The sequence below is a fragment of the Orycteropus afer genome, unplaced genomic scaffold (genome assembly GCF_000298275.1).
Source record: "Orycteropus afer afer isolate SDZICR_OR568_19922 unplaced genomic scaffold, OryAfe1.0 scaffold00048, whole genome shotgun sequence".
In the NCBI taxonomy this organism is placed as follows: Eukaryota; Metazoa; Chordata; class Mammalia; order Tubulidentata; family Orycteropodidae; genus Orycteropus; species Orycteropus afer.
In genome coordinates, this window is record NW_006921635.1 from 2218586 (window position 1) to 2232759 (window position 14174).

At 41.4% G+C, this 14174-nt stretch overlaps 1 protein-coding gene across 1 annotated transcript in view; it reads left to right on the forward strand.

Annotated features, from left to right (window-relative positions):
• The window catches only part of SBNO1 (strawberry notch homolog 1), a 47209-nt gene extending 35809 nt beyond the window's left edge, over window positions 1-11400 (forward strand). The window contains exons 22-31 of the mRNA XM_007938123.1: window positions 42-113; window positions 1194-1293; window positions 3576-3650; window positions 5177-5323; window positions 5407-5501; window positions 5584-5676; window positions 7772-7909; window positions 8436-8512; window positions 9931-10124; window positions 11258-11400. Coding sequence (XP_007936314.1) covers window positions 42-113; window positions 1194-1293; window positions 3576-3650; window positions 5177-5323; window positions 5407-5501; window positions 5584-5676; window positions 7772-7909; window positions 8436-8512; window positions 9931-10124; window positions 11258-11400 — 1134 coding nt within the window. The remainder of the gene's footprint in view (window positions 1-41; window positions 114-1193; window positions 1294-3575; window positions 3651-5176; window positions 5324-5406; window positions 5502-5583; window positions 5677-7771; window positions 7910-8435; window positions 8513-9930; window positions 10125-11257) is intronic.
• Window positions 11401-14174: the final 2774 nt, after the last annotated feature.

A 14174-nucleotide genomic window follows, 5' to 3' on the forward strand; every position in this document is an offset into this window, starting at 1 on the left:
GGGTGAGCTGGGCCTTGATTTGGAGTTCTCTGTTTTGATAGGGGGCACTTACGCACGGTGACAGAAGAGCAACTGAGTCTAGAGATTTGAGCAGGTTCAACTTTGATAATAAGGTACACTTCATCTTTCAGTGTCTGGAAAACTTGGGGTGGAGGGAGTTTGTGGTGATAGATGTTGAATTAGACAACGTCTTCATCGTTAACATAGACCAGCAAAAAGAAAAGGTTACTGACTATTTAAAATACCACCTTCTACTATCATTTTGCTTTAAAATGGTGGTTTCCTGTAAGAGCTGGGACTTGTATGTATCCAAAATCAAACTCACTGCTGTCAAGTCAAGTCCGACTTAGCAACCCCTCCTTGGGTTTCCGAGGCAATACCACTACGGAAGTAGATTGCCCATCCTTCCTTCCGAGGAGTGCGTGGTGGGTTTGAACCACTAGGCTTCTGGTTAGCAGTCAAATGCCTTAGGCACTACGCCACCAGAGTGTACGTATCAGGCAGGAAGGAATCTTTGGTGGTCATCTGGGCAGTAGCGTCAGATTTTGATACCTCTTGTAAATTAGGAACACAATGAATACCTTTGAATGAATCGTGTGAATTCCTAGAAGTAAAGGCAATGACTCGTTTACTCAGTGTCTTAAAAACAAACAAACAAACCCACTGCCACCGAGTCAATTCTAACTCATAGTGACCCCCATTGGGTTTCCAAGGTGGTAAATCTTTACAGAAATAGGTTGCCCAGTCTTGCTTCCACGGAATGCCTGGTGAGTTTGAACCACTAACCTTCTGGTTAGCAGACATGTGCATTAGGCACTATGCTACTCAACGTCTGTTGTTGTTGTCATGTGCCGTCGAGTCGGCCCGGACTCATAGTGACTGCTCCTTGGGTTTCCGAGGCAGTATCACTACTGAAGTAGATTAGATTGCCTGACCTTCCTTTTGAGGAGTGGCTGGTGGGTTTGAACCACCAGCCTTTTGGTTAGCGGTCAGCTGCCTTAGGCACTACGCTACTAGAGCTCCCTACTCAATGTCTAGGCATTATGAAATGTGTATGTGAAGGCAAGTGGGGCCTACTGGCTCTGAGCCTGTGGTTCAGCAGTCATTTTTCTAGCATTCAGTTGGTCATGCAATGGAAGAGTGTCCAAATGCTGAAACTGGTTAAAATGTTTTTGTTTGTTTTTTTATTGCAGTATGGAAGAAATGCTTTAGAAATTGTCATGAAATCCATTGTCAATCTAGATTCTCCTATGGTGTCAGCACCTCCAGACTATCCTGGGGAATTCTTCAAAGGTAACTTGCAAAGTAATCATAGCAAAGGAAAGTGGTTACCAGGGACTGCATACTCACTGAAACCTGTGTTAGTATGTGCTGAGTTTTTGCTGCTTGTATATGTAACTTGTTTTTGTTGTTGAAAATACACACAGCAGAACATGCACCGTCCAGCAGTTTGTCCGTTATGCTTCAGTGACACTGATGTCATTCTCTGATGACATCCCTCAAGTTGTGCAACCGTTGTCACTTGCTTTGTCTGAATTATTCCTTCCTCATTAACATAACCTCATTGTTCCCTAAGGTTCCTGTCAATTCTTTCAAGTTGCTCACCGCAGACTATTAATTAAGCTAAACTGTTGTTTAGTTTATAAAGACTTCTGGGGATATTTTTGGTTTAAGGTTTAAAGGTGACCTCAGGGCAATGGTTGCAGGGTATGTGATTTGGTTTTTAGTTTTTATTTTTCTTTGGATGTAAATTGTATAAAATTTGGAAAGCAAAGGTTATTTTTTTTATATGAAACATTAGACTTATTTATGAAACACATTTCCATTGAATGGAGTACTTTTGCCCTCGGCACAAGCATGTCCTTTAATACCAGACTTCATAGGGCGGCATGGTTTGGTTAACACTAACATCACTACCAAATAGCTGAAAAGGAATTTTAATGTAAAAGAGGTAAATAATTTGTGGAGGGGTTAGTGGATAATAGAGGTGAAACAAGATTGGCCATATATTAACAGTGGGTGCAATGATGACGGCGCTGTGGTAGTACAGTGGTTAAAGTGCTTACTGGCGAACCAAAAGTTGGGCATTTTGAATCCACCAGCTGTTCTGTGGGAAAAAACTGAGGCAATCTGTTTCTGTTAAAATATACAGCCTTGGAAACCCTATGGGGACAATTTTTCTCCGTCCTTTAGGGTCTCTGAGTCGCAATCAACGCAGTGGCAGTGGGTTTGGGTTTTTTTTGGTTTTTGAACAACTGGTTTGTGGGCACAAGTGATTCATTAAAAGATCTTTGTGTGTGTGTGTGTGTAAGTTACTGTGTTTTATATATATATATATATATATATATATATATATCATAGATAATATTTGAGATAGTCTCAGGTGCTTATCACAGATCTGTAGAACAGATTTTACCTGTAAAGGTAAGTAGTATGGGTAATTTTAGTCGTTTAAGAAACTATGGAAGTAGTTTGTAAAAATAAATAGGTGAAGATACTTGAAACATCATTATGTGGAGTTAGCATTTTTCACTAGAAATATTTTTCCAGTTGAATGGATTTTTAGTGTTGGTATCAGTCGATGTATATATCCCAGTCAGGGGAGCTGAGGATCGCTGATGTTGTTGTTGTTGTTGTTATGTGCCGTCGAGTCGGCCCCGACTCATAGCGACCCCTCCTTGGGTTTCCGAGGCAGTATCACTACGGAAGTAGGAATGCCCAACCTTCCTTCTGAGGAGTGGCTGGTGGGTTTGAACCGCCAGCCTTCTGGTTAGCAGTCAAGTGCTTTAGCCACTATGCTACCAGAGCTCCCGCTGATAGCATTTTAAAAAACTAAAAAACGTTTGCCTTACTCCCTTACATCCTTAGTCTGTAAGACCAGCTTGGAGCCTGAAGGCTAGTATTTTCTAAGAGCTCCATAAACTCTCCTCTTAGTAACATAATTCAGAACATGGTGACTTTACACATAGTGCTTCATCTTTTAAATCACTTTGCCAATAGGTGATGTGTGGGAAGGATCTATGGTTACGATCTTATTTATACAAGTATTTAATCAGCTTGCATTCTGCTAGATGCTCAAAATTGTTTTTGGAGGACAATAGCGGGAGCCTGGTGGCACAGTGGTTAAAACTCTTCAGCCATTAACCAAAAGGTCAGTGGTTTGAACCCACAAGCCACTCCATGGGAGAAAGATGTGGCAATTTGCTTTCGTAAATAGAGACAGTCTTGGAAACCCTATAGGGCAATTTTGTTCTGTCCCCTGAGGTTGTTATGAGGTCACTTAACTGGGCAGCAGTGGGTTTTAAGTTTGGGTGATGAGTAGACAGGTCTGTACTGCCAAGAATCATGTTGGAAAGGTACTGATTATCAAAGCATAGTGTGAGCTTTGAGCACTGTAAGATTTTGGGGTGCTGAGAGGCCTTTAGGAGCCATGGGGGTCCTGTAAATCCAGCTAACAGAAACGAGAGGATGCACAGGCTGTGTGTTAGGCTAGAATTTGATCTAGTGTGATTAGCCAAGTAACAGCTCTTGGAGTCTTTGGAGTTTCAAGATTTTAATAGTATGTTTTCTTTTAGATGTTCGACAAGGACTGATTGGTGTTGGCCTAATCAATGTAGAAGATCGCTCAGGAATTCTTACTCTTGATAAAGGTAATACCATTAATGTTGTCTGTACACATAATTGTTGCTGTATGATTAAAGTTTGTTTTATTTTTTATGCTTTTGGTAGCTTGAAGGGGAATCTTCAGGAGAATACTTTTTGTTTTTTAAATTAAAAAAAAAAATTTTTTTCCAATTGATTCCTACTTGTAGCAACCCTGCAGGACAGATTAGAAGTACCCCAGGGGGTTTCCAAGTCTGTAAATCTTAATAGACTTTTTTTTTTAAACAGAAAAATTGTTTAGAAAGTACAGAGATTTCTCATATACCCCCTCTGCCTGCTTGGTGTTTGTCCAGTTAACATCTTGCATTCCTGTGGTACACGTGTTACACGCATGAAGCAATATTGCTACAGTATTTTAGCTAAAGTGCCCAGTTTACATTAGGGTTCACTGTTGGTTTTGTATAGTCCTAAGACGCTTATTGTCATGAGTTCATGACAGTATCATGCAGAATAGTTTCACTGCCCTGAAAAGGCCATGTAGTCTACTAACTTATCCCTCCTCTCTCTTTCCTCTGACCCCTGGCAACCACTGATCTCTTTACTCTCTCTATTTTTCCTTTTCTGGAATATTCTGTAGTTGGAATCATACAGTTATGTAGCTGTTCAGACTGGCTTTTTTTGCTTGGCAATGCACACATCAGATTCCTCCATGAAAAGATCATGGCTTGATCACTGTTTCCTTTTAATCGCTGAGTGATACTCTTTTGTGTAGATGTAACACAGTCTATCATTCACCTGTTGAAGAACATCTTGGTTGCTTATGACTTTTGGCAATTATGAAGAAAGCTGTTACAAACATTAATGTACAGGCTTTTATGTAGACACATTTTCATTTGGGTAAATGAATTGTAGTAAAATACGTATAACACAATTGGACATTTTAACTGTTTAAATGTTCGTTTCAGTGACATTAATTATAGACACATTGTTGTGCAACTGTCACTACCATTTTCTTTCTGAAACAGTTTCGTCTCTCCAGAAAGAGACCTCGTACCATTAAACAAGAACATAATCTCCCCTTCCCTACCCCCTGGCAACCACTAACCTGCTTTCCTTGTGTAGATTTGCCTTTTCTAGATAGTTCATGTAAGTGGAATCATGGAGTATTTGTCCTTCTGTGTGTGAATTATTTCACGCAGAGTAATGTTTTTAGGGTTGATCCATGTTGCAGCATGTATCACAGTTTCATTTCTCTTAGGGCTGAATAACAACATTCCATTGTATTCATATATTGCATTTTCTTTATGCATTCATCTGTTGTGTTCATACTTTAGGTAAGTGAAGTTGGAAAGACAAAAATTTATTTCCGTCAACATCTGTTGAGCATGTACTATATGATTGTGATGCTTCAGGGAGTAGAAATTGGGTAAATTACAGCCCTGTTCTAGGAGCACTGTGTGAGTTGTCAGGGAAGGATTAGGAAAAAGGAGGACTTGAACTAGGCCCATGTGAATAAAACATGTTAATTACTACATGAATGCATTAAATCTTTAATACAGTCTTGTCGTTGCAGATTATAACAACATAGGAAAATTCTTGAACAGAATTTTGGGCATGGAAGTCCATCAGCAGAATGCCTTGTTTCAGTATTTTGCGGACACACTCACTGCAGTTGTTCAAAATGCCAAAAAGAATGGAAGATACGATATGGGCATCTTAGGTAAGTGGAGGGACTGTCAAAATGTGTGGTGTGTTCCTAATTAAAAAGTTCTTACACTTACATGTTGCCTTTTCTTGTTCAAGATCTTGGTTCTGGAGATGAAAAGGTGAGGAAAAGTGATGTTAAGAAGTTTTTGACTCCGGGATATTCAACCTCTGGCCACGTGGAATTATACACTGTGAGTTTTATTTTCTGAAACTTCAAGTCTAATGTCCTCTGATGACAGCTGCTCAACTGAACTTAAATTCGTTGTTTTACAGATTAGTGTAGAGAGGGGGATGTCCTGGGAAGAAGCTACCAAAATTTGGGCTGAGCTGACAGGACCAGATGATGGCTTTTACTTGTCGTTGCAGGTATAGCCTGTTTCCTTTGAATATAATCTGTTTGCAGTGCCATGCTTTTTCATATCCTGCATGGAAATTATCTTTTTGCTTTGTGCCAATTATCCAACTGTGTTTCTTTTTTCCTACTTTGATAATCTATTAATGATTGTGGGTTTGTTCGTTTATAGACTTTTTACTTAATATATCGTGGACACTATTAGATGCGTGCAAGTTTAGAAATGTTACATAGCCTTGTAAATGGAACTTATTTTCCATATTAAATCAACCTTGTTTAGTCCTAATGTTTGATGTCTTTAAAATCTCATTTATCCATTACTGGTATAACCACATTCTGTTGGTTTGTACAGAAGTAAGGAGGGCAAAGAGTGTGTCTGGATTTTCACTTGGTCTGCACAGGGTGATAGTTATTAATTTGAAATTATTGCCAGTATTTAAGCTCTGATAGATTTTTATAATTTATTTTTTGTTGTTGAGAATATGCACAGCAATAACATACACTGCTCCAATAGTTCTACATGTACAACTCAGTGATATTGGTTACATTCTTCGAATTGTGCAACCCTTCTCACCTCCAGCACTGGTAGATTTTGGTGAAAGTCCTCATTTCCAACTTCCCTTGAGTACCCGATGTGGTAGACCTGAACCTTTGTTCTGCACAGTGATGTGGGCCGGGTGTCTGGAATGGGGTTTAGGGGAGGGACGCTGCTCCATTCAGAGGCAGCCGTTTATCTTTGAATGGCCATAACTTGGCAGCACACGTGGCTTGGCTGTGTGTTTATCACTGGGATAGCCATCGGAATGACTTCTACCCACTGTAGTGTGAAGATTTATAATTATAGTCAGTCAACCTACAGTTCTCAAGATGGACCACAGTGTGTGTTGTTACAGTGCTTTAAACAAGGCTCCTTAAAAAAAGTACAACAAGCTATTGGATATTTTACATCAGTGGTTAAAAATTTTTTCATGTAACCTTCAGCTTAATGGTTGTTCTGTGATTTGCACAGTAATTATATAAATAGTGTGTCAAAACACTTGAAACAAATAAGGTAGGATCTTTAATGTCCATGAAGGAAAAAAAGTAAAACGTTAAGTCTGTCTTTTTAATTTTAATCATTGTGAACATTATCTTAATTGAGAAAGTTGGTGGTTCTGTGAACAGTGTCTTACTGTGTGAAGGAGCTGGGAAAATATCTTTGCTTGGAAATGTTTCTTTTCCTTCAGTTTTTTTTCCAGAGATGATTGCTTAGAAGCTATTCACTCTCCTTTAAGGGAGAAGCTAATTTTCTCCTCTTATTCTTGGGGGAGCTCTTTTTAATTCCTTTTCCTTAGGACTTCTCTGATAGGTTCACAATTTAAAAACACTAAAAGCACGTGCTTCAGTCCCCTTGTTTCCCTCAGGCATGCCTTCCTGCCCTGTCTGCATGCTCAGCTCTGTGAGCTGTTCAGCACCTGCACATTCTGCTGCCACGGCTTCACTGCTCACGGAGCACTCTTTGCCCTGGGGCTTCACTTCACCCTGGCCACGGTCCCTGAAAGTGAGCACAGGGCACACCGAGGCGCCTGATTCAGAGCGTTGACCACCAGGGTCAGGACGAGGCTAAATCTCACGGAACCTGGCATTTCTTCCCACATTTTATTATGAACACTTTGAAGCAACAGCAGTGGGGAAAGGGTTGCTGGAAGCGCCCTGTGCCTGCAGCCTGCATTCTGCTGTCCCGTTTTATCACATGCCTGTCACGCGTGCATGTGGCTGCTCGGGCTATGGTCCCAGGTGCAGGGAGTAGCAGGGCTCAGTGGTCTCTACCGGCCTTTGTGCTTTAACGCAGAGGCAGGGATTTTCTTAGGAATACCCATGTCCTCCTGGCTTGGCCCACCTCAGAATTAAGGCTCAATTGCCACCTCTTGGTGTTGTGGCTTTGTTAAACTTGTTCTACAAGTGATTGGTACCCTTTCTGGAAGTTCATGGCCTTGTTAGGTGTTACGCTTTCAGAGGGGGTAGGTGCTGCTGGTGGGATGGGACGAAGATGAATGTCTTAAAGTGGGCAGCATCTAACCATCATATTTATTTGTTTATTTGTTTGTTTGTTTGTGTATATATATGTAGATAAGGAACAACAAGAAAACTGCCATCTTAGTGAAAGAAGTGAACCCAAAGAAGAAACTCTTCCTGGTGCATAGACCGAATACTGGGAAACAGCTCAAATTGGAAACTCACTCTGATCTGAAAAAGAAATATAAGAAGGTATTTTCTCCTCTGTACCTTATACTGTATATGAGAAGTTGCTTTATAATGAAACACTGAAACTATGTTTAAAAGAACTTTGTGTCTACATAGAAAATTATCTTGCCAATTTTTTCTATTTGGTCATATTTGAAGGATAAAAATGTTTTCAGGAAAAAATGTATCAGATTTTCTTCCATTAATATCCCTGTCTTACTGAGAGATCAGTTGTTAAGATCCTCGTGGGATGGTTATTTGAGACATTGTAAATTGTCAGAAAAGAAAGCCTCCAGTGTAAACTAGAAACGTGAGAATATTTGAAATAAAGGGAAGATGTCCCAGACTGAAATCCCCTCCCCTGAACTCTGTTGTGAACATGCAGTTATATTTATAATTCTCAGTAATTTCTAAACCAGCATCAAAGGTCAGTTTTTCTGTGCAGGGATGATTTTAATTTGGCTGCCTCTGGAGAATTTTAGAGATCAGATTAGATAAGCAGTTTGTTTAAAGCGATACCATGGCAGTGAAATCTGTGTTATTTTTACAGGTCGTCTCTGATGATGCCCTGGTGCACTGGTTAGACCAATATAACTCATCTGCAGACACTTGTACCCATGCCTATTGGTTAGTATTGGCAAGTTGCTCACATATTTTCCAACATATAATCAACTTTAACTTATAAGTAAAGGAACAGAGTAACTGGTGTTCAGGCATGGTTCATCCGACCAGATACACTGATTGGACCTCTGAGGACCAGACACTTGTCTAGGAAGCCCCTCTCTGCTCGTCAGCGAGGCTTCGTTATTCGCAGCCAATGTTACCTGCAGTACAGACTTAATTGTTTGTCGTCGTTAGTGTTAAAACTTGCTTTTTTCCTTCCCTCTTTCCCTTCCTTTCTATGTCTCCCTCCTCTCCTTTTTTCTTATCTTTTTTTTTAAAAAACAGCATTACTGTTACCACCAGGTCAGTTTTATTTTTAAAGCTAAGGAACTTGTGAGATGCCATGGAGATGGCTAAGTAGCTACACAGTCCCAGAAAACGTTCTGCCGTCTTGGAGCTGGTTGCCCTGTGGTCAAGGGTTACCGGAGACATGGGCTTCTAGTCTTCAGACACCCCCTGGGGCATGTGCTTCAGCATCTGCTGGAAAGTGTCCGCAGTCTGCGGGTTGTAGGGTGGAATCACTCGTGGATGTTCTTGCACCTATTAAAGAGTTAATGTTTTGGGGTACCTACTTTGGGAAAGGGTGATAGGGTGCATACAAATGGATTTTGTCATCCTCATGCAGGTAGATACCTTTGTTGGTTCTAAGCACTGTTTCTTAATTGGTTTGCCATTGAAAATTAGGAAAAACCTTTAAGGTAAAATATTTCAAAAGCTAACCTACAGAAGTCTTCTAAAGCATTTATATTGAAGTTTTAGCAAGAAAAGTATATGTAGATTGTATTACGAAACTCATCTTGAATTAGTACTGTGAAGACACTTTTATTGATGATTTGTGAAAATGATTTTAACCATAAATACAGATGTATTAGTATACTGATAAGTTAGACCTTTTTTTCGTTTCTTTTAAATTTATGTATGGTCTCATTTTTGTTTGTTTGCTGGAGTCTTTCTTGCTAATCTGATTAAAGAACAGTATACTGAGAGCTTAATAAGGTAGAAATAGGCAGTATCATTTCATAAGCTTGTGTTCATACAGGATAATGGATATTAAAAGGGCTAAAATGCTTAAGTGAATAACAAAACTAGGAGATAAACCCTTTTCACAGGCAGTCAGGACCCAGCAATAATTATCATTTTAAAAATCAGTAGTTACACCTTGAATTCAAAAGGAGAATCCGATATGCCAGAGGATTCTAATCCAATTAAAAAAAATAGTCACTTAATAAAGGCAGATAGTGTGCTAGGATATTTTCCATTTCAAATTTGGGTAGACCTTGTGACCTTGTTAGGAATATGTGTGTGTGTGTGTGTATACATACATACGTGTGTGTGGGTGTATACACATATGTTCCCCACCCCAACTCCCTTGTCTGTTCTAGGCGTGGCAATTGCAAAAAAGCAAGCTTGGGATTAGTATGTGAGATAGGTCTTCGCTGCCGCACATACTATGTGTTATGTGGCTCTGTCCTGAGCGTGTGGACGAAAGTCGAGGGCGTTCTAGCATCTGTCAGCGGCACAAACGTCAAGATGCAGATCGTTCGACTAAGGACAGAGGACGGACAGCGAATCGTAGGTGAGTCTAATTGTTGTTTTGTTTTGAGTTTTGGGGAAAAATCAGATCCTGCTTCCTTCTCATTTTGCTGCTAACGATTCGAGCAGTGGGTGTGGAGCTTCAAAGATTGCCTGGAAGCTGAGCCTTGGCACTATGGGCCGTCTGAAGTTAAGCCGTGGTTGGGTGTCTCACGCAGCCCTCAGCTGCTCTTGCTCCCCTGCCTCACCGTTGCTGCCTGTGCAGGCTCTCTGGAGTGAAGACTCAGCCCCGCCTCTTGCCCAGGAAGCTCCCAAGTGTATTCCGACAGCCCTGAAGCCACACTGAGATGGCACAGCAGAGGCCGGTCTGGTGTCGGGCAGGGCCGAGGGCAGGCCGGCCTGACTGTCCAGCAGCAGGTTCCCAGGGTCCAGTCGACGACTGTCTTGGCCTGGCTGTTGGTCTTTGTTTCATTGGCAGCCACATCCTCTGTAGCAGGGATTGCACCTTGGCAGCCTGTGGGCCCGAGCCCATCCGTGAATGCTGTGCTTAGCCCCAAGTATTTCGGGTGGTTGTGGCTTTTCATTTAAATTAGTTGCCAGCATTTAAAAAATCAAGAGATTCACGTAGCAGTCTGGATTTCCAGCTTGTTTTAGCAAACCAGCTTGTCTGGAAAGCTGGCCTACGGCCCCCATGGCATGAGTGATATGTCCTATCCAGGGCATGTCTGCTCTGTGGTTAGCTTGTGTCTGCACTGTGCCCACAGACCACCTGCCTCAGTGAGCTTCTGAATTTGCAGCTCTTGTTTTGTAGTCCTTGGGGTGCGATTATACATGGAGAAGAAGGTGTGACGCTTGCGCAGCTTTGGGCGGCTGCAGAGGTAGGTAGTCCACAGGTAGAAAGGGGCTGCACTTGGCTTTTGAGCTCTGTCAACAAGAAGGTGGTGTGACGCATTCATGTGTGCATATGCTGGCTTGATTATTTTTGAGAAGCATTGCTGAAGAGTCAGATTATTTCTGAATGGGCCATCTGGTTTATTACGTATCCATTTAATCTGTGCGTGAGTTCACATTTGCTATATTGACTATTATGCCTGGTTTGGGATTTGCTATGAAGTTGTAAGATGCGTTGTGGCCTCTCCTGGATGCAACTTCACACATTCTTGTTACTAACTGCAGGTTTGATCATTCCGGCCAATTGTGTGTCTCCTCTCATAAATCTCCTGTCAACTTCAGACCAGTCTCAACAGCTTGCGGTCCAACGGAAACAGCTATGGCAGCAGCATCACCCGCAGAGCATCACCAACTTGAGCAATGCGTAAAGAGCAGACAGGTCTCCACATGCTGGTGAAGCATATCATTTGCATAAAAATCAGGGACAGTTTCCAAAGAATTATAATTTTTTTTTCAGTTGCGCGCGCGCGCTTTCTCTCTCTCTCTCTCTCTCTCTCTCTCGTTAAAATTTTTGGGAATAAGGACAAGCCTGGAATAGATAGCAGAACTGAAATCAGCAGTGCCGACGGTGGTACATCTGTCTTTCCTTTTGCTTTTCCCGTGGTACTCCCCATTCGCTTTTACTTTGGGTGAGCAGAGGGGTGTGTGTCTGTGCCTGGTGATAATCCATTTGTTTGTTTGTGAGTTTGTCAGAGGCTACGGGCTACAAACTACAATTGGGTTAAGATGCTTAGAATTTCCCAAACTGGCTTTACTTTGATGTTCTACAGTGCTCAGGGTTAATGCAGTACATCCATGCCATTGCTGGGGTTCTCCCTGGATGCATGTATTTTGAGTCTATAAATATAGAGAAAATATATATTGGTTTCTTTCCTTAACTCCTTAGACAGTAGGTTTATTATAGCATGAAACGAAGGTTGCATATCATGCATTCGGGTTCTTTTCTAGTTTTTGTTCTGACATTGCATGTCTTTGAAAGCATGCACAAACAAAATTAGCCAGAAGTCAAGTGACAGAGAGAAGGGGATTTGTAGATGTACAGCATTGGTAATCGCGTTTTTATAGTGTTTATACCTGGGTATTGCTTCTGAACTGCGAGCTCCTCTCCCTCCCCTAGTTTTCTCAAGGTATTGCGTACATAGTGTGTGTGAGAGAGAGAGACAGAGAGAGAGAGAATGTGTGTGTGAGGTAAGATTCTGAAAAGTTCATTTTAGTGTATTGATAGTATTCCTAATGTGTGCTGCAAAAATGGCTACAAGCCTGTTTTTCTTAAAATTACATTTTCTTTAACTTAAAGATAGTTTTAGAAAGAAGTACATATTGGCCTCCATCTCGCAAACAGTCTTTTTTTTGCATCATTCTCTTGCTATGCTCTGTCATTCATGAAAGGAAACCCTACTTGAGTTGTAAACGAGACGACGAGGAAACACTTGAGGCTTCTGCTGTATGTTTTTCTTTTTGTTGTTGTTGTCGTTACTCAGTAACTTGAATATTGTTTATTGTGTTGTAAGACATTGTAGAGTTTATCTCAAACTGTTAAAAAAAAATGGTTATGTACAAATGTGAATAGACACTTACCTGTAATATGGGTGAGCTTTGTTTCGCCTCTAATAGATGTTTATAAACAAGTTGAGGGGACAGTTGGTCTTTTTGTTTCCTTTTTCTTTTTATTATTATTATTATTTTATTATTTTTTTGCTTGCACAGGTTGCACTATTGACAAATTGAGATTGTATAATAAACCTGGTCAAAAGCTGCAAGATGCCAAAATCTTGTAGATGTCAAATAAAAAGTTATTATACTGACAAGAAGTGGACTCTTGCTTAGGCCCTCACCATGTTCAGCTGCAGTCTGATGGGGATCTGCAGGACTTGCGTGTTGCCTCAGCATTCCAGGTAGCCTTAAATGTTGGCTTCACACCTACCTCTACGTGTAGAGATGGTGTTGAGGAAGGGGTAAAGTGATGGACTTCTGAATGTTTTTCAAGTTGAGTTATTCTTGTTTGTAACTTTTTTTTTTACAATTTGCCCAGAACCAGATGAAGGGTATAGGTTCAGTGATAGGAACCTGGTGGAGCTATCAGCCCCGTCACCCTCCTCTCTAAGCCTGCATTTAGTTAGGGCAAGCTTACCGTAAGTCTTCCTTTGGATCTGTTTATGCTTGGTGCCTAAGCAAATCCATAGTTTCTGTTCCTTGGCACATTTTGCCCAGTGGATGCAGCTTCCCCCTTGGTCCAGTCCGTGTGTCTCAGGCAGTGATCCCGATGGGTATCAACCAGCAGCTGAGAGCAGAGATGTTCCTTTCAGCTCAGCAAGACTCCTCCATTAGTGCTCCTGCTATTAACTGCTAGCCCAGCCCACTTCCATAAGCAAACTAAGGTGAACCGAAACTGGGGAAGGCAAACGGAACAGACCTGTACCCTCCAGGGGAGGAAGGGCAGGGCCTGGGCAAATGCGCGCTCTCAGGCTGTTGGCCCAACTTGCTCATTGTGGCATGGCGGCAGGCTCTTAGGAGGTTTCGGAGGATTTTGGTGCTGTTTCTTTATTACTGTTTTCCGATTTTTTTTTTTTTTTTACTAGGCAGAATCATTGGGAGGGATTTTTAGCCTGCAGTTAATTGGCCCCATCAGTTGATGGCATGTTTGCTTTTGGAATAGCCATCTTGATAAGGGGCATGTAGGTGTTCTGTTCTTTCTAAAACTGATTAAAACAATAATAAGGTGCAGAATGGCTTGGGAAACTCTCAAGGTCCACTCAAGAAGGTAGCCAATGTAAATGGTGGCAGGTGGCCTGTTAGCAACAGATCCTAGTGCCTGCCCCTCTCTGAGATGAGAATGTGACCTTCACACTGTGTCCATCTTAAAAATCAGCAAGTGCAAGTTGGCCACCATGGGAGAGAGCCCCAGCATCTGAGATCCTTCTCTTTCAGAAACTCAAGTCTTAACACAGCTCACTCTTATAAAATTCGTCCATTTACTTGAGGACCGGAATGCCATGACTGAACCCAAGGGGCCTTGTTTAGCCTGTTGTGAGTCCACTTGGCTCCTGCAATGTCCTTGTTCCCGTTATAGCAATACAGTTCTGAGCACACAGATCTGACTAGACCATGTGGGTGTTTCAGAGTTTACAGTGTCGATTCTACT